Source organism: Barbus barbus (genome assembly GCF_936440315.1).
Source record: "Barbus barbus genome assembly, chromosome: 12".
In the NCBI taxonomy this organism is placed as follows: Eukaryota; Metazoa; Chordata; class Actinopteri; order Cypriniformes; family Cyprinidae; genus Barbus; species Barbus barbus.
In genome coordinates this window covers 15,373,322-15,393,273 of record NC_136740.1, presented here as the reverse complement: position 1 = coordinate 15,393,273, position 19,952 = coordinate 15,373,322, and the positions used below count along the sequence as shown (strand labels likewise).

Sequence of the window (19,952 nt, the reverse complement as noted above, 5' to 3'; positions counted from 1 at the left end):
ATGAATCTCATGTGAAATCTCTAAAAGCACACATTTTTCAGCACAGAATTTATGTGTAAAATATTTTAATATGAGAAAAATACTGAATGCACCTTTAAAATAAATGATAAAAAAAAAAAATACAGGATAGTTTTAATTTGACCTTCATATAACAAAAGGATTTGTGGGTTCTTGCATTGGTTGTGGCTATGAGCCTAACACCTCTTTTTATCTGAAAAAAGTACATTTTCATTAATACTGAGCTGTCAGTTAATGCTGTGGTATGGTCGGTATTTCAATACATTGCTTTCATAGATAATTTAGTTGTTATGATAGTTTCTATGGAGCTAAACTGTGTTTGATTCGCTTTGTGCTGTGCAGAGTGGCCCTGCAGTCAGTGCATCTTGGGGGCGTGTTCAGGTGTTTTGCTTGCATCCAATTGGTCACTTCAACTGCCACTCACTCGCCACGCAAAAGCCAATTGGTCAGCTCGTAGAATCGTCATCAGCCAAACACGTTCATTCATTGATGTTCTTTGCACTAGTTCGAGGACCGGAGAATTTATGTTCAAATAAAATTATACTAAAATGCCCCTCGAAAAGCTGTAAACATTCTATTGTTGCTTTTCTGTTCGTTTAAGTTAATGCACGGCGAAAATAGGAAATCCGCAAAAGAGCTAGAGGGATACACACGCTAGGAGAGGTAAGCTAACCCAGTTAGCATAAACACAATTGAATAAAGCTCACTCGATTCTGTATTTTACAGATCTTTTGTTTATATGTTTATATACTTACTTTTTATGACAGCTAAAGTGCGCCGTGTGTATTTACATTTTTCGACCAGAAATGGACACAATGATCTGTTTAGTCCTCTCATCCGTTGCTCGCCGTTTAGGGGTCTTGACCTGCAGGAATTGTGGTTTTGAAGTGTTGTTATACATAGCGACCATTTTCATGTGTTGTGAATATGAATACAGCTATTCTCCTTATCAGCTGAATGTCAGTTAAAGTGCCATTTACAGCCATGATGTCTACATGATCAGACAGTTTGAGTTTTCATATCCCAAACGAAGTCATTTAAATGTTTACAGAAATATTACTTTGCCCTTGTGATGTATATATGCAAAAATGTATCTGATTATGCTGGAGTTCTATATTGCACTTATTATCACAGGGAAAATATGAGACTGGTTCCAAACTTGCACTGCGAAGGTGGCTCAGCCAGAAGAGCTTCTGAAGTGGCATTTCAATAGATTGTTTAATGCTGCTCAGAAGCATAAATGCATTTGCACAAACTACTGTATACTACTGTATACTTTGTGTCAACATACATAATACAGTCATTGTGACCTTACAATGAATTTTTAGCAGGCACAGTTTTTTCAACTGCACAAACAACCAACTTTTTATTACAAGACTTAAATGAAGATGCCTATAAAGGAAAAAAAAAAATTCACAAACTTTCAAGGGTGACTGGTCAAATCAAGGCATCTTCACACGGCCAAGTTAAGGCTGCAATTGGTGCAGCTTGAATAGAGATAACAGAAAAATAGGGCTGTAGCAAAAAAGTAGGAAACTCATAATGCACTAGGTGTGAAAAAAAAAATGTAGAAGTACAACCTGTAATTTAAAAAAAAAAATCCCTGGAGTTGTCAAAAATCTGTCAGATTATGCATTTTATGTCATCCAGATGGACTTTTGCTAATATATTGGTGCATGAAACACTGAAAAATAATACAAAATGTGTTACACATTGTTTCTACCAACATTGTAATAATACAAAGCTGGGTGAAAATAGCAAACTTACCCTTTAACTCTCAACTGAAAGTTGATCCTGTGGCAAAGAAGTTATTTTTGGAATAGCCAAGTTACATTTCTGACCATTACAGGACTTTATCATCGAAATGTTGTGGAACGTCCTGCATAGAGCAGTTTGTGCAAGGAAACCCATCAACAAATTCCTCCAGGCCACTATACGGGACTGATCCACAGTTGATGGGAAATGTAGCTGTCTGCCAGTTGACCTACAGAATACATCTTTTTAAGCATTATTTTGTGATTCCTGCTGTGACATGTTAACACTGTCTTTCCTTTCTTTCAAAGTTATGGAGGTGGATGCCAGTTTGGCCTCAGGAATGGAGTTGAATCCAGAGTTGGAAGAGGAGTTAGGGGTGTCTTTGGACGAGCTGCGCAAGTGGATCGAGGAGCAGGTGGACAGCAGCGAAGCCGTGCAGCAGAGGAAAGCTCAGCTGGAGCAGCTGCAGGAATGGGTTGAGCAGAGGGAGAAGGAGGTCACTGATATGGATGCTCTTTGCTCTAATGCCTCAGAGTAAGTTTAAAGTGTGAGAGATGATGCATTGAGATCAACAAAGATAAAAGTGAAATGAAAAGCTGAAACCAATGAGACTTCAGTCAAACCCCCAAACTGTTTGAGAAATATCCAACCCATAATGCAATATACATATTCTTCATATCATATGGTAAACAACTTCAGCAACTGATATGCAAAATAAAATTTGGGGCGTCTATTTATACTAAGTGCAAATAACCCGCCTTGTTGGCAGAGGCTGTTTATGTTAACTCCGCCCACAAACGTGTGATTGTTAGAGTCAACACTACAAAAGACAGATGTTTGACACCAGTTCCAGTGGTGTAGATGCTTAAGTGTGTGCTTTTTGGCGTGATCGACCCGGGTTCAAATCCACCTTTCGCCAATTTTTTTTTCTCCTTTTTCAAGATTTTTATTTGTCACATACACAATTATACAGAGTATAACCAGCAGTGAAATGTAGGTCATGTCCGCTCCAAGGACAGTGCAATTATATAAATACAAATATTAAGGAAAAGTAGAATTTTTTTTTTAAATAAAATAAAAGATAAAAAATATAAATATAAATGTGCAGGTCAAAGTTGTACAAGTTATTTAAATAGCAGCAATATGAGGTAGAGAAAAATCCATTGCATTCGAAGCGGCCGTAGAAAATGTTTAACTCGTCGGCCAGCAACGGATCTGCTCTCACCTCTGCGGAGGATTTGTTTCCGAAGGCACAGATGGTCCTCAGTCCCTGCCACATCCGTCGAGAGTCATTGAGCTGGAAATGAGACTCAATTCTCTCTCTGTATCTGTGTTTAGCGGCTCTTACCGTGCGTCGGAGAGCATAGCACGATGCATTGTACTCGCTCATATTCCCGGTCAGAAGAGCCTCATTAGAAGCTGCAGTGCGTGTGTTAACCGCAGCACGGATAGTTCTGTCCACCCATGGTTTCTGGATGGAGAAAGTCCTTACAGTTATTGTTTCTGTAGCTTGCTCGGTTAGCGTGTTTACAAAGCTTAATGCTACATCCGTGAACTCGCTGACGTCAGAAGAACTCGCCCGGAACATGTCCCAGTCGACGTCATCAAGAGCCGCCTGCAGCATAGCCTCTGAGTGGGAGGACCAGCGCGTCACTACTCTCTGCACCGGGGGATCCTGAACGAGCCTTTGTTTGTATTCCGGTGTGAGGAAAATGTGAGGCAAATCATGGTCCGATTTGCCAAAAGCCGGTAGTGAGCGGGCTTTGTAGGCATTCTTGAACTGAGTGTAGCAATGATCCAGTGTGTTTGGTCCTCTAGTTGGACAGGATACATGTTGATGAAAGTTCGGCATGACCTGCCTGAGGTTGGCTTTGTTAAAGTCCCCCACGATGATGAAGGCAGCATCAGGATGTTTGTTAATGCAGCCGCTGAGCACATCGTGTAGTTTAGACAAAGCTAAGCCGGTGTCCGCCTGTGGTGGAATGTACACAGCAGTAACAATGATCGATGAAAACTCCCGGGGCAGATAAAATGGGCGGCAAATAATGGAAAGATGTTCCAGATGAGGCGAGCAGGAACGCGACAGAATGGAGATATTCCTGGGATCACACCATTTCTTGTTAATCATGAAACGCACACCTCCACCCCTGGATTTACCGGCCTCTGCTGTTCTGTCCATCCGAAAAACAGAGACGTTATCACTCGGCATTACAGCAGTGTCCGGGACCATGGACGAAAGCCACGTTTCGGACAAACAAAGGATGTTACAGTCCCTTATGTCCTGTTGGAAACTAATTCTGGCTCTAACATCGTCCATCTTATTCTCCAAGGATTGGACATTTGCGAGCAGAATGCTCGGAAGAGGAAGACTGTGAGCCCTTTTCCGGAGTTATCTCGAATTCCAGCGTGTTTCCCGCAGTGTTTCTTGATCCTTCGCCTCGGGGGGTTATTGTTTATCTCTGCGTTCCGAAGAATCTCCAGAGGCCACTCTGGATTCGTGGATAAAGTGTCCTGGAACAGGTTAGTGTAGCGGTTTCCAATGTCCAAAAGTGTTTCTTTGTTATAGGTGATCAGTGCCGACGTGAAATGTGTAAAAAGAGAAAGTAAAAGTAAATAAAAACACAATCTTATCAGAGCGACCTGGACGGCGTCCGAACTCAGCGGCGCCATCTTGTTTTCTATGTTTTGTTTTCAAGTCTCATATCACATGGGAATGTTTTTTTGTTTTGTTTTTTGCAATAAAAATTAAGGAAATAATCGAAAAGTTGAAAACACAGTATCGGGGAGGGTAAGGGGAGGTGCAGGAAGGGCTTTATTGTCCCAAAAAGGTGGCGCCCATTTAATAATTTGAATTAAAATTATTTATATTCAATACGTTATTATTGCTTTCTGTTTTATAATGTACTACAATACTGAGGTGCAGATAATTACCACTATTTGTAATGCGCAGTATAAATAACAGAAAATCCTGCTATTTTAAGATGGTGTAAATAGAATCTATTGCTATTTGCACTTAGTGTAAATAGCATCTATCACTAAGAAAAAATGCTATTTTTACCCAGTGTAAATATCCAAAAGACACCATTTTATGAGCTAAAAATGTAATATTTCTTCATTCCAGATGAGGAAGTACATAAATCTGTCTATTTTCAAAGGTCTGTGGTTCAGTGTGAAACTCTGGTGAAGGAAGTGTACAGTAATATGGGTCTAGAGTATCGTGAGAGCAGCTCGGAGGATGAGGGAGGAGGCGGAGCAAACCCTTCTGAGGTCATTGAGATTGATGATGATGATGACGACGATGTCATTGCTGTGGGATGTGGTAAGTTAAATGCTATGTTATATTTAGTCATTTCATTTTATAGATGTTAAATATGTACAGTAACAGCATGACTTCCTCCACAGTGGTTCCTCCCAAGAAGGTTGTAACTCCAGCCAAGGACTCAGCGGTAAGAGAAGTGTGTCATTTGTATCACTTGACAAACCATTCTAAAGATGCAGTGAAGTTTAACCTTGTTTGGCAATTTTTTGTGGACCAATCCAGTCATTTCAATAGAAGTCCAGGAATTTCCCATGACGGTGAAAGATTTATATCAAGTTCAAATTTGCCGTTTACAGAAAGCTACTTGGTTTGAAATTGATTTCTGTGTGAGCTTGCTTCATAATTGACAAAAGGACAGTGAGATTTACAATGGACCTTTTTGCCCGTGAAAATGCACCAAAATTTCACTAATGTGACCACACCTTAATGCTATACTGTTTCCTTTTCTGTGCTGTGTTGTGTCTGTATTGTATTTAAAGTTTAAGGAAGCTTCAGCTGCTCTTCAAAGAACATCTCAGCAGGTGCAGAACCTGGCCCAGTCTGTCAACAGAACGGCTCAATCGAGTATCACACCAGCTAAAGCAGTGGCCCCGCCCACACCATCCCATGGTGCTCTGGCTGTTCCAGCAGTGTTTATGTCCTCAGGCCCAAGGAATGCGCCCACTCAACCAAACCCTAATTTAAAACAGGATCATATCAAGATCAACATGACACTTTTGGGTAAAAAACGCACTAAGACGTGGCATCGTGGAACACTTGTTGCCATTAAACAAGTGGGTAAGTGCATGCAGTTTATTGCCTGTATAATCCTTCTCTGGTATTGTGCTGTACATTTCATCCTGCTGTGTGTGTGTGTGTATGTGAAGAACAAAATTTAATAAAAAAATCTTGATTCTTTTTTTGATATCAAAATTTCACAGGGAACAATTTCAAGTACAAGGTGAAGTTTGAGAATAAAGGGAAGAGTCTTCTCTCTGGGAACCACGTGGCATTTGATTACCACCCAACACTGGAGAGACTGTTTGTTGGTGCCCGTGTTGTCGCCAGATACAAGGATGGCAATCAAGTCTGGCTCTATGCAGGTGTAGTCGCTGAGATGCCCAACAGCAAAAACCGTATGAGGTGAGGTGAACAGAAGATATTGGGACAGTATAGAAGGATAGAATGATTACTGATTTAATGTTTTTTTGCAGGTTTCTGATCTTTTTCGATGATGGTTATGCCTCATATGTGGGCCTGCCTGAGCTCTACCCAATCTGCAGACCATGTAAGAAACTTTTTTTTTTAGTTTTTTTTTTTTTTTTAGTTTCCAGCAATTTCTGTTTTTGCCTTCTCTCTTTTAATGTAATATTAAACACTGCTGATATTTTTAAGTGATTAGATTTTCCATTTAATCACCTTTCAGATATAACAAATTAAATAAATATAAAATATCAATAAATAATAATAAATTCAATAATCAATCATGTATTTTATTAGTTTATAAAATATAAATGATAAAAAAAGAATAATAGTCATTATGCTTAATTTGTTACAGTGGATCTGTTTATTTATGTCTGTCTCTCAATCTGTGCTCAGTAAAAAAGACCTGGGAGGATATTGAGGATGCATCATGCAGAGATTTCATTGAGGAGTACATCACGTCGTATCCCAACAGACCCATGGTGCTGCTGAAGCCAGGACAAATCATAAAGACAGAATGGGAAGGAACGTGGTGGAAAAGTCGTGTGGAAGAAGTGGATGGCAGCCTTGTCAAAATGCTTTTTCTGGTCAGCTCAGCAGCACTTATAGCTAGATGTGTTATAGTTAAAGATTTTTAATTTAATTTGTTGCTTGATTTCTTTGATCATTCTTCAACACTCATGTTCATATGCTGAGTTGCTGTGTGTTAAATGACGTTTGAACATGAGCGATATTGTTTATTAAATTTTGCAGGATGATAAGCGGAGTGAGTGGATTTATCGTGGCTCTACAAGACTAGAACCCATGTTTAATCTGAAAATGAACACAGCTAGCAGTCAAGAGAAGAAAATGGCTGGTCAACAAAGACAGCGGCCTAATATGGGTAACAGATTGCTGTGTGTTTGTCCAAATGTGTTCGTCTTTCAAAGAAAGTTTGGCTAATTTTAGTTTTTAGGTAAAATTTTATGCACACATAGGCCTGGGTGATAAAACGGTGTCGGTATTTACCTTCATTGGTAACAATCTTTTTTTTTTTCGATATGGCGCACAATAAGTTTCACGTTGGTTTCATTTAATGCTATGAGTGACAAGCAGACAGAACACACGAACACATGCTGAAATGAGTGCTGTGCCTGCCTGTGATGAGATTGTGAATAATAAAAAAAAAAGAATATTAGTCGAATTAAAAAAAATAAAAATTGTATTTGAAAGCAAAAACAGTGCAGTCGAATGTTAGGTGTGTGTCAGGGAGCTTCGTCAGTGGTGCACAAGATGCAATGATGAGGATGTAAGTGTCGTTGCATTTTAATGATTTGTTGCATTTGTCATTCAAAATATTAGAGAAATATAAAAGCTCTATGCGGAGAAGATCTTGATTAGGTTAAAACTGAAACCAAGCCATTCACACAGTGCATATTCTGCACATTTTTTAGACTGACAACTATGACTGTTTAACTCGCTTCTCACACAAGAGATGTAATGTTATAGAAAACCATGCAAAGTTAAAAGTGAAATTTGTGAAATTATATTTAATTTAGATGTTTTTTATAGACAGCCATTATTTTATTGCATTGAGTAAACATTGCTCATTGTGCCCTCCTGTGGCCTCAGGAGACAAGCCAAAAGTTTTCTTAACACTTATTTAATTGAAAGGAGATATGTTTACATTTTATTTACATTTTTTTTCTATTGCTCTTTGTTTTAAAATTGATTAGAAAAAAATCAGTAATTATCTATATCAAATGATATGAAACATTATGTTGTGATACATTTTTTAAGCTATATAACCCAGTTCTATGCACACATTTCTTATTACAACTGGTCTGTCCAATTCTCATCTTACTAAAATTGTGTATTTGTTTTTAGGAGCATTGAGGACAAAGGGCCCTGTTGTGCAGTACACTAGTGACAACAGTGCTTCTGCTTCCAGTCGGCCTGTAGCCCCACAGATCCCACCAGCTCGTCCAGTGGCTGCCGCACCCCCACAGCCTTCCCGCACTGAGTGAGTGCTTCAAGAGCTATTGTTATTTCAAAATATTTTATTAATTGATCCTGGTCAATGGTTAAACGATTTTTGTCTCATTCTCTTCCATTTCAGAAGTCCTAGTCTAAAGAGTCAAATGGCTAAAAAGAGCACTGGTCAGGTTGCACTGCAGCCTCGTCAGGCCATGACCTCTGATCTCCAGCCCAAAGCACTGATTGGCACTGTTCACCAAACCAATACCTCCAGGTTAGTGTGACAACCAGGCACTTGGAACTTGTCACTACTGTGATCTATATATCTGCTAAACATAGTATCTTACAGAAGTGAGTACACCCCTCACATTTTTGTAAATATTTTATTATATATTTTCATGTGACAACACTGAAGAAATGACACTTTGCTACAATGTAAAGTAGTGAGTGTACAGCTTGTATAACAGTGTAAGTTTGCTGTCCCCTTAAAATAACTCAACACACAGCCATTAATGTCTAAACCGCTGGTCACAAAAGTGTGTACACCCAAAGTGAAAATGTCCAAATTGGGCCCAATTAGCCATTTTCTCTCCCCGGTGTCATGTGACTCGTTAGTGTTACAAGGTCTCAGGTGTGAATGTGGAGGAGGTGTGTTAAATTTGGTGTTATAGCACCATACGCCGTGCTCTGCATCAAACTGGTCTGCATGGCTGTCGTCCCAGAACGAAGCCTCTTCTAAAGATGATGCACAAGAAAGCCCATAAACAGTTTGCTGAAAACAAGCAGACTAAGGACATGGATTACTGGAACCATGTCCTGTGGTCTGATGAGACCAAGATAAACTTATTTGGTTCAGATGGTGTCAAGCGTGTGTGGCGGCAACCAGATGAGGAGTACAAAGACAAGTGTGTCTTTCCTACAGTCAAGCATGGTGGTGGGAGTGTCATGGTCTGGGGCTGCATGAGTGCACTGGGGAGCTACAGTTCATTGAGGGAACCATGAATGCCAACATGTACTGTGACATACTGAAGCAGAGACTGGGCCGCAGGGCAGTATTCCAACATGATAACGACCCCAAACACACCTCCAAGACGACCACTGCCTTGCTAACGAAGCTGAGGGTAAAGGTGATGGACTGGCCAAGCATGTCTCCAGACCTAAATCCTATTGAGCATCTGTGGGGCATCCTCAAACGGAAGGTGGAGGAGCGCAAGGTCTCTAACATCCACCAGCTCTGTGATGTCATCATGGAGGAGTGGAAGAGGACTCCAGTGGCAACCTGTGAAGCTCTGGTGAACTCCATGCCCAAGAGGGTTAAGGCAGTGCTGGAAAATAATGGTGGCAACACAAAATATTGACACTTTGGGCCCAATTTGGACATTTTCACTTAGGAGTGTACTCACTTTTGTAGCCAGCGGTTTAGACATTAATGGCTGTGTGTTGAGTTATTTTGAGGGGACAGCAAATTTACACTGTTATACAAGCTGTACACTCACTACTTTACATTGTAGCAAAGTGTTATTTCTTCAGTGTTGTCACATGAAAAGATATAAAATATTTACAAAAATGTGAGGAGTGTACTCACTTCTGTGAGATACTAGGTGTTTCTCAATGTCAAGGATACGTCCTTGGCAGGACTGGTCCTTCCAAGTCACTTCCTTCAGAGGCTAGGCGAGGCTCCTCTTAAGCATTCGGAGAACACGTAAATGGAACAGGCTAGCAAGTGCACGTTATTGCGTCATTACGTCAGTGAAACGGTCCGCTTTTGGCGCTGAAAAATGGAAGTGCAAACATTACTGGTTTGGTTGCTGTACAGCTATCAATAACGTAATTTCTAGAATTTATAATATCAATACGGTAGTAATACTTTTTAATACAAAAATGTTTTTTTAAGTAATTTGTAATTTGTAAATATACTTACATTTGAACGCATATTGCCCCGTTGGCGCTCCGACTCCGCTAACGTCCGACATTTTTTATTTTTGAGCAAGATAGCAAAGCTGCGCGCATAGGATTGTGGGTGATTTTAGCGCGCGAAGAGCGCGAAGGCTACACTTATGCATCCTTTCCTGTGTATGGGATATTTTTCGAACGAAGGACTCAGTCCTTGGTTGAAATTCCGAGGATCCTCGACATTGGAACAGTCCTTCGACGGATGTCGATGACGTAGCATCCTCGAAATTCTGGCTTCCGAGGATCCTTCCTTGACATTGAGAAACGCCTACTGTGTATGCCACATGTTCTTTACTTTACCTCTCTTTCAGCATTTACGCTTGGTATTAGTATCTCAGGTGGTCCGATCAAGTGGCTCAACACATTTTTTATGCCAATCATTCAATTCAAATCATATTATTCAGAAATACATGTGTCCGCATTGTGTTATCCAACAATGAAGACTGCCTGCTCAACCATCAGTCAACCAAAATGAAAGTCGTAGTGTGATTAAATGTAATATATTTGGGAAACACATTGTTTTAACGTCTTGTTCTCTTACTCTGCAGGCTCTTTCTTCTGCAGTCTGGACCTGTGCATACGTTGACGCCAATCACACCAGCCCTGCATACTTTGCAGACAACTGTGTCAACCTACACAAGTGAGCGTATTCCTCAGGAGCCATCGTACCAGGCTCCGAATGACAGACTCTTCTACCTTACACACAACTGCACCCCAGACTGTCTACAGCGCATCCGGCCCACCCGCCCCAACCTGCATCGAGGACGCAACCCACTTCTTACTCCATTGCTCTACGAGTTTCGCCGCATGACTGGCCGCAGACGCCTTAACCGCAAGGTTTGTGTGTCTTAAGGTTGTAGTCACATTTAATGCTGTTCAGCAAAATTGTGTTCAAAATCCAGTCAAAAGAAATCTGCGCGATTGAAGTTTTGAGTGAGGATAAACAACTTCCCCATGGAGATTTTGCATCAGGTTCAAGTTCACATTGACAAACAAAAAGCTGCTCGAATTAGAAACTAACATTCATCTGACATTCAAAGTGTTTTTCAATGGCTGATTCGTTACTAAAGCACATACTAATTTATATTAACCCTCTTCCTCTCTCTTGCTCAGATGTCATTCCATGTCATCTACAAGTCCCCGTGTGGCTTGAGTCTGAGAAATATGGCAGAAATCCAGCGCTACCTCTTCCAGACACACTGTGACTTCATCTTCTTGGAGATGTTCTGTCTGGACCCCTATGTGCTGGTGGACCGTCGATTCCAACCCCAGAGGCCATTCTACTTTATCCGGGACATTACAAGCGGTCGTGAAGACATTCCCTTGTCCTGTGTGAATGAGATCGACAACACTCCTCCTCCCAGTGTGGCCTACAGTAAAGAGAGAATCCCAGCAGATGGAGTGTTTATTAACACCAGCTCAGACTTCCTGGTGGGCTGTGACTGCACTGACGGCTGCAGAGACAAGTTAGTATCATTGATTACCGTTAGTATCTCACACGGTCGTATTTCTAAATGACAATGATTTGTCTGTGTCTATTAAACCTTTGACAAAGTCATACCAGATCATTCAAATCTGTGTTTGTACTGCTGCTGACACAGAGAGCAGTTATCATGTTTAGGTACGAAACCGTCTTTTCAACCACACAGTGTTATTTCTGTCTTACAGTCATTCATATTATCACAGAAGTACTGGGATAAGAGACACTGATGTCTATGATAGTGATTAAAATAGAGCAAATCATCTTTTGAAAGTAATTGGCGCTTCAAGTACAGTTTGTTGATTACATCAGTTCACCACTAGGTGGCGAAAAGTGACTGTTAAAAATGTATTTGAATTTGTTAAATGTCATTCAAGAGATTTGTTCAAAAATGCTGATTCATTCAGTAATGAAACAAGTGTTCACCGTAAAGGGTAGGCTATTTAAATAAAAGAAGAATGGAAAAATAAATGAACGAAGTTCAAAGAACTGTAATAAATAAAGAACATGGTAGCATACTTTCAATAACCGCATCACACATTTAAATTAATTAACAGTTTAAATAAAATTAAATGAATTCCCTTATATAGAATAATGTAGGCTTAATAGAGCAAGGTAACGTTAAGCTGGATGGACAGCTCATATTTCAATAAACAAACAATTTCTTTACAAAGTCAAACTTTCAAATAAATCACAGTCAGGTACCAAGCTAGTGAAGCTACCTATAGTCTACCTACTAGCTGTGATACCTGGGGATGTACCTATAGACAAATTATTATTAGGCTAAACTACTGGACGGTTTTTATGACTGCCGTAATCACAAGTATTTTCCAAGCAAATTAAGTGCACGTTTAGTGTAAAATTACTGATTAACATGGCAGATAAAAGCAGCTCGTTTTTTTACACCAACAATATACTATAGGTGTACTACTTACAGAACTCAGGTGATTTTTCAAACTTGAGTTGCTGTTGTGGTAGGCCAGTTTCAAATCACATATTTGGCGCACTGCCTTTATCTTGTCCTCACTCAATTTAAAGTGCTCCCACACAGCTGAGGTCTTCGGCATTTTTGTCTTCTCTTCCAGATGAACTGAATCATGATGTTCACTCATGGGCGATTCACATTCAAGCGCGAATGAGAACCGTTTCGTGAGGGATGCCAGGTGTTTGGGGAAAAATAGAAAAGAAAAAATAATATTTGAATCTCAATATTGAAAATCGAATGCCAACCCACCGAACGAATATTCAAATAATCGAATATTCTGGTCCAGCCCTAGACTGCAGCAGTTAACATTTTGTCACAGCCTTTAGTAAACTACACATTGTTTTGCTTAGTTCAGAATCGTGATCTCTATTTGAAACAAACAAACAAACAAAAAACTTTACTCTCAGTTTATCCAGAATCATGCAGCTCTAGTTTATCATATATATTTTAATCTTATTGTAATTGATTGATTGGTTTTAAAGATCATTATTTTGTGCATTTGGTGTAACAGAATACGTTGACATGCTTTAATGTTCAAAAAACACATTATTTTTCAAAAACTGTACATTACTGTAGGTCCTCTATGCCCCGCCTCTCTCAAACTCTTTGTTTTCTACAAAATCCCTCCTTCCGACAAGCACAGTCTGCTCTGATTGGCCAACCGGCACAGTTCATTGTGATTGGCCAAACACCACAAGCCACGTCGGAAATGTAATGCCCCTTTCCATAATCGTGAGCTTCAGCTTTCAAAATTAAAGTAAAGACAGTTAATAATGTCCTTAGTTTTACCATCAGTTCAAGCCCGAGAGGGGAACAGAGTCACGTGACAGGAACCGTGATGACGCGATTAAGACTATTTCTGACGCGCTGTACACTCTGCTGTGATGTGACCCCCTCTCTCTCACACACACACACAAGCTGCGATTAAGATAACTGATGTGCTGTGATGTGACCCTGTCTCTCTCACATACAAGCACGCGCTCACACACACACACACACGACGCTCAAAACTCCACATTTGAACAGTCAATAGCAAATAATTAAACTAATAATAAAACATACAGTCGCTGATTCAGAAGCGTCAGGTTATCATAGCAAAGTCAGAATTACCTCCTCTCCTAGGTTCACGAAACTGTCGTCCATAAAATGTGTTGCTGTTCTGTTATGGCCGTTGCTAATCTTAATGATTCCTAAATGCATCTACTTTGGGAAGGCCAAATAAAGTGCTTTTGCTTTCACATAGAAACACACAGCTTCTCCCTGTCATGGCTGAATCAACACCACTGCAGTTACTGAAACCACCCCTTATGCAAATATTTCCACATTGTGACGTAGACGTGTGGGGGCGTGTTTGAATGAGCCATTTTAAGGGGGCGTGGCAGAGTTTTAACTTTGATGAAGAATATCTCTTTGGTTTTGAGACTTTAGTCTTTGCAACTTCAGGGATCTTATCTATGCACAATCAGCTTGTAACACTCCAAAGAGAAAGGAAAACTTGAAATCGCATCATATGATCCCTTTAATTAAAATGTCATAACTGGATCTTCCAGTAAAATGACTGACATTTATTAAGAATGTTAATTTTAATTATCATTTTAAGTTTTTTTTTTTTCTGTCAAAGTCATGTGGTATAACCAATATGAAGATTAAATGCAGAAATTCTGCAGAAAAACAACAACAACATGAAACAGTAAATTATATAGAAAGGACCCCTGCAGCCCATCGTGTGTAAAGGTCAAGTTTTCATCAGACATTTTTATGTCCAGATCAGTTCAGATTGTAAAGTATGCAACTTCATGTAATGAAAATAACAGTGTATTACACTCACATGTAGGTAAAGGAGAATGTTATTACTTTGTTACATCACAACTTTTTCCTAATGATAGGATAAGTTTTTCAAACCTTATGAAATTAACATAAACATGAAGACTACATTTCTAAAACCTATTGTCCTTTGTTCTGTACATTTTGTTTGTTTATAGATCCAAGTGTTCGTGTCATCAGCTGACTCTGCAGGCTACAGGGTGTGCGCCAGGTGGGCAGATAAACCCCAATGCTGGATACCATCACAAGCGACTGGAAGAGTGTCTCCCTACAGGGTCTGTGATATATAACCAACCCTCCATAGTGCCACTATCATGTTGATTTACAGTGAAACCATTCAACTTAATGTCTTCCATCTCCTGTTAATTGTTCTGTCTGTCTTTTCCCTCTGGTTTGCATTCTTAGGATCTATGAATGTAATAAGCGCTGCCGCTGTAATCCACAGATGTGCACTAACCGCCTGGTTCAGCACGGTTTGCAGGTCCGACTGCAGCTCTTTAAGACCCAAAATAAGGGCTGGGGCATTCGTTGCCTTGATGACATCGCCAAGGGCTCATTTGTTTGTATCTATGCAGGTAACCCACTCAGAACGTAATTTGGATTTTAGTTTATTTAAAAGAAAATCAATCCAGTGTTTGGTCTTACCTAAGCTTCTCCCTCTTAAGCCTAAAGTATGCTCTGTCTGCATGACATAGTTTTCATCATTAGGATTGACCGCTGATGTCCACCACTGGGCTTCTAGTGTGTTATAGTAATGATTGTTTCTTTGTCTATCAGGTAAAATCCTGACCGATGACTTTGCCGATAAAGAAGGTTTGGAAATGGGTGATGAATACTTTGCCAATCTAGACCACATTGAGAGCGTGGAGAACTTTAAGGAAGGTTACGAGAGTGAGGCCCACTGCTCGGACAGCGAGGGCAGCGGGGTGGACATGAGCAGGGTTAAACTACCTGCTTCCTCCCAACACGGTAAATCCACCATCAAGATGGAGGAGCGTAACAGCAGCACTACTGGCAAAAGTGAGAGACCTATGCACACATCTGACCTTTCTGCTCGTTATAAAAATGAGTGGCTGATATTAATGTTAATGGACAAAAATCTAACAACACCCAGTTTTTGTGATGTCCATAGAACCAAGTACAATAATTGGGTGTTAAAATCATGAATCCTCCTAACTTTTCAGAGACACCTTTGCAATAATCACTTTTAACTAACTGCTCCTTAGGTGATTTAGTGTGAAGTCAGTTCTTCTCAAGTTCACACAGGTCTCCTAGCAGGTGTAGTTCACCACATTAACTATAAACATGATCCATTCGTTTTTGTGTTGTTGTTGTTTTTTACTTTAATTCTTTTTGTGAAATATTTTGCAAAACGTGTGATTTTTATTTTATTTTTAATTGCTGATCATTCATTTTATTTTTAGTGTCCTGTAATATAATTGACATTTTTAGTTGTTCGTTTTTTCTTTGATTTTGAGCACAAGTTCATTATCCTTCAATGTATATCCAGCAGGTAAAGGTTATAATCTTAAATGTATATAATACTTTTTTTCCCCAATTACTAGGCCAAGATGATTCATCTGAAGACAGTGACGATGACAAAGATGAAGAGTCTAATGAGGATGAGAGTGACAGCTCAGACGACACATTTGTGAAAGACACGTATTTCTCCACCAGCTCAGTGTGGAGGAGCTACACCACCCGCAGACAGGCCAAAGGAATGAAGGAAGGTGAGGAGACCGATAGATTAAACACTGAGACGGGCCACTAGAGGGCAGGCTTGAGTAGAAGTCGTAGAAATTGTCACAAAACCTGTCAAAGAACAAGGTCTGAGTAGGATTTTCATGACCGTAACTATAATAATTATTAATAGTAATGTCTCATACAGTATATCATTTAAATTTATTTTATTTTATTTTGTGGTAAATGTTTTGAAGGGTTTTTAATTATTATTATTATTAATAGTCGTTTTATTATTTTATTTTGGTGGTGAAATTTTTTAACAGTTTATTATCATCATCATCATTATTATTATATTTCATATATTATACAATATTACTTTATTTTTGTGGTGAAATGTCTTAACAATTACTACTAATAATATTTGTTGTTATCAAACACATCTTATTTCACATTAATTTATAGAATATATTGCTAACTTTCTGCATTTTATTTGTGGTGAAATGTATTTGGACTTGTTTTTGTTAGGTTTAATTTTGTATATATTTTGTATCATTTAAATTAATAAGCTGTAAAAACAAATGCTCTGTACACTCAATCTTAATTCGTTCATTTCAGTAATAGTTGACTTTCCCATCATTCTATGTCTTGGCTGTAGAGAGTCAGGACAGTAAGGATGGACTGAGTGTGTCCACAGGTGAGGAGAGGAAGCCACCTCCGATGCCAGAGGAGACCGGGAAGAGTAAAGTGGCGTCTTGGCTCACCAGCCAGTCTTCCACTTCTGCAAATCAGAGCGTCAAGGTGGAGGGAGGGATGAAGACAGAGAAGAAGGTCAGTTTTGTTTTCTCACACCCGGATTCCTTTTTAAGTTTTCACATGAAATGTCTCTTTGTTCCTCTTTCTTTCTCCCTCATTCTCTGATACACACTCTGCTGTCTATCTCAATTTTTTTCCTCTTATACACTTATTATAATCTCTCCATCTGTCTTTTGTTTAGGATGTAATGACCCTCTCTGACAGTGATGATGTGCAAACTATAAGTTCAGGATCAGATGACAACAAGGAGAGGGAGAAAAAGACACAGGGTAAGATGGAGGAAAAGGGGAAGTTGCTTGTTTCCTGTTGCATCAGTGAACTTCCTTATGCCGTGGAACTTTTGCTACACTTCAGTCAGCTGACTTAACTAGAGAGAGAGGACCAGAAACCCTACTTAACCCTTTATGTCACTCCTTCTTTATTATGAACTCATCCTGGAGTTGTTGTCATAGTAAAAGGCTATGAAAACCAAATTAGCACAATTAGAAGGTTGACTAGTCTTGCATTCATCAAGTCCCTGTAACAAGCCATTATACAGAACATTGTTAGATCTCTGCTCTCTCTCAGCTGTGGTGAAGAGGCAGGTGGCGGTCAAGTCCACGCGTGGCATTGCTTTGAAGTCCCACAGTCTGATGGTGAAAACTGGGGGTGGGGGTGCAGGAGGAGGTGGGTCAGGCCCATCTCATGGACAGGGAGGTGGCGGGGGAGACAGTGGCCCTAAAAACACCCGCCAGTTCTTTGATGGGGAGGAATCCTGTTATATCATTGATGCCAAACTGGAGGGCAACCTCGGACGCTACCTCAACGTGAGTACAACAGACCCAGATATGAGTGACTTACATTGGACATTTACATAAGTCCAAGATCTCAGGGTATGGTTCTTTTAATTCATTGATAGTTTGCGATTGCTGTGTTTATATACTTCCGCTGTCTTTGTCCCACAGCATAGCTGCAGCCCCAATCTGTTCGTCCAGAATGTGTTTGTGGATACTCATGATCTCCGCTTCCCCTGGGTGGCCTTCTTTGCTAGCAAGTGAGCATAACATATAATTTATTTTATTTTATTGTGCATTTAAATGTAATCTTTTAAATGTAATAATTTTACCTACTTACTCATGTTTTTAAATATTAACTTTAAGTGAACAGTCGATGACTGTTCATCATGTGCCACTCAAGTAATCAAGTCTTTACATGACAATTGTTTTTCTTTTTAATGACAATGCCTTTTATTAATTTCAAGGTTTCCACCATATAGGATTTTTTATAGTACAGAATTATTTGTGTTTTTGAGCTATTAGTTGGAATATTTACAGACTATGCTTTATGTAAATGTAGCTGCGGTCGTTGTATTAACCTGTGTGTTTCTACAGGCGTATCCGAGCAGGGACGGAGCTGACGTGGGATTATAATTATGAAGTTGGCAGTGTGGAGGGCAAGGAGCTTCTGTGCTGCTGTGGATCAACAGAATGCAGAGGACGACTGCTGTAACACACACGGCCTAAAGATACCTTATTCTAGATGTGCTAGTGAACACTTATTTGGAGCCTGGGAGTTGGATTTATCCAGTCTGTGTTACTGATGAGAACTGAGCAGACACTGAACAAAAAAAATTTGTTTAGGAACTTACTGAAGTTGTAAAAAAGTGTATGTATGCTTGTTTTCAATTGCCCTGCTTCACAGAGTTCTGCCTTAAACCCCCCACTCCATCTATCATTATGGTTTATGCAATCCTTTCTGTAAAAAACTTTTTTTTTTTATATACATCAATCTCAATACCCTGTTTTGATTTTATATATGTAGTTCTGATAATGAGGATCTATTTTTTTTTTCCTTTTTCATTTTACTCATGGTTTTGTGATTGTCATTGTATGCTTCTGTGTAAATGTGCTTTTGTTGGTCAACAAGTTTATGAAAACAGACAAAATTGTACTTTTGTCCCAAATTGAATTAAAGTTCTACAAAGACCAAAAATGTCATCCTGTGTTGTGACACTTGGTTCACATGGCTAAATATAACCCTTATTGTGAATTCACAGAAAATTTTGCAAGACCACTAGCAGAGTGTATTGAGTCACAATCTGATCTTGTGGACACTCCTTTTAAGTGGTTTTTGAGTTACTAGGTGACTACAGCACATTGAAAATGTACGTAATTGGAAACTGGCAAGCCATATTATTTGAAAATGGAACAACAATCATCCAACAATGCACTACTCTTGCCCTTGCTCAGTCAAGTGTTCGAAGAAGTTTGATGGCCACTCGATTGCTGTTTAGGTTTTTGTAAAATAGAATCATATAGGTGACTTTTTATTGGGAACCTTTGCAGCACTTGACACAGCAGCGTTCAAGTTATAATTTAATGATAGTGTTACTATTATTGGCAGCCATATCACCCTGTAGCCCAAGACTGGTTACCCACTGAAGCTAAGCAGGATTGAGTCTGGTCAGTACCTGGATGGGAGACCTCCTTGGAAAACTAGTTTGCTGCTGAAAGAGAGACCAGGGGGTGCTCACCCTGCAGTCTGCGTGGGTCCTAATGCCCCGGTATAGTGATTGGGACACTATCCCCCGGTTTCACAAACAAGGCTTAGCCCTAATTCCAGACTAAAATGTAAAGCTGAGCTGAACTGAAAGAAACTTGTACTAACTGATCTTAAATTATGGCAGTGCCTTTGTTTTGTCTCTAGATGCACACCAGTTTTGTTTTTTTCTAAGGCATGTTTATATAAAACTACTTAATTGTCCTTATTGAACTATTGCATAATCCTGGTTTGACCTAAGTGCTGTCTGTGAAACCAGGCCTATACTGTCAAAAGCACCGTCTTTCGGATGAGACGTTAAACTGAGGTCCTGACTCTCTGTGGTCATTGAAAATCCCAGGATGTCGAAAAAGAGTAGGGGTGTAACCCCGGCATCCTGGCCAAATTTGCCCATTGGCCTCGGACCACCACGGCCTCCTAATCATCCCCATACACTGATTGGCTGC

At 39.7% G+C, this 19,952-nt stretch overlaps 1 protein-coding gene across 3 annotated transcripts; it reads left to right on the top strand.

The window, feature by feature from the left end:
• Nucleotides 1-485: 485 nt before the first annotated feature.
• LOC306877581 (histone-lysine N-methyltransferase SETDB1-B-like) lies at nucleotides 486-18,943 on the top strand. Of its 3 annotated transcripts, none has more exons than XM_079429428.1 (22): nucleotides 486-681; nucleotides 2,082-2,307; nucleotides 4,929-5,092; nucleotides 5,176-5,219; nucleotides 5,572-5,869; nucleotides 6,013-6,214; nucleotides 6,286-6,359; nucleotides 6,671-6,861; nucleotides 7,028-7,157; nucleotides 8,141-8,276; nucleotides 8,373-8,504; nucleotides 10,732-11,020; nucleotides 11,297-11,649; nucleotides 14,631-14,747; nucleotides 14,878-15,047; nucleotides 15,250-15,441; nucleotides 16,038-16,202; nucleotides 16,811-16,983; nucleotides 17,150-17,237; nucleotides 17,536-17,774; nucleotides 17,913-18,001; nucleotides 18,339-18,943. In XM_079429428.1, the coding sequence occupies exons 2-22, from the start codon at nucleotides 2,084-2,086 to the stop codon at nucleotides 18,454-18,456; spliced, it is 3,588 nt and encodes a 1,195-aa protein (XP_079285554.1). In that variant the 5' UTR covers nucleotides 486-681; nucleotides 2,082-2,083; the 3' UTR covers nucleotides 18,457-18,943. The 3 variants fall into 3 exon arrangements, with proteins under 3 accessions (XP_079285554.1, XP_079285553.1, XP_079285552.1); XM_079429427.1 differs by having other exon boundaries at nucleotides 15,250-15,492; nucleotides 16,850-16,983; XM_079429426.1 differs by having other exon boundaries at nucleotides 15,250-15,492.
• Nucleotides 18,944-19,952: the final 1,009 nt, after the last annotated feature.

Bases quoted from the DNA above. Each gene is read 5' to 3' on its own strand.
- LOC306877581 (XM_079429426.1), top strand. From the start codon at position 2,084: ATGGAGGTGGATGCCAGTTTGGCCTCAGGAATGGAGTTGAATCCAGAG. The intron at 5,093-5,175 runs GTAAGTTAAATG...CTTCCTCCACAG, and splicing joins TGTCATTGCTGTGGGATGTG to TGGTTCCTCCCAAGAAGGTT. The intron at 15,493-16,037 runs GTGAGAGACCTA...CCCAATTACTAG, and splicing joins CAGCAGCACTACTGGCAAAA to GCCAAGATGATTCATCTGAA.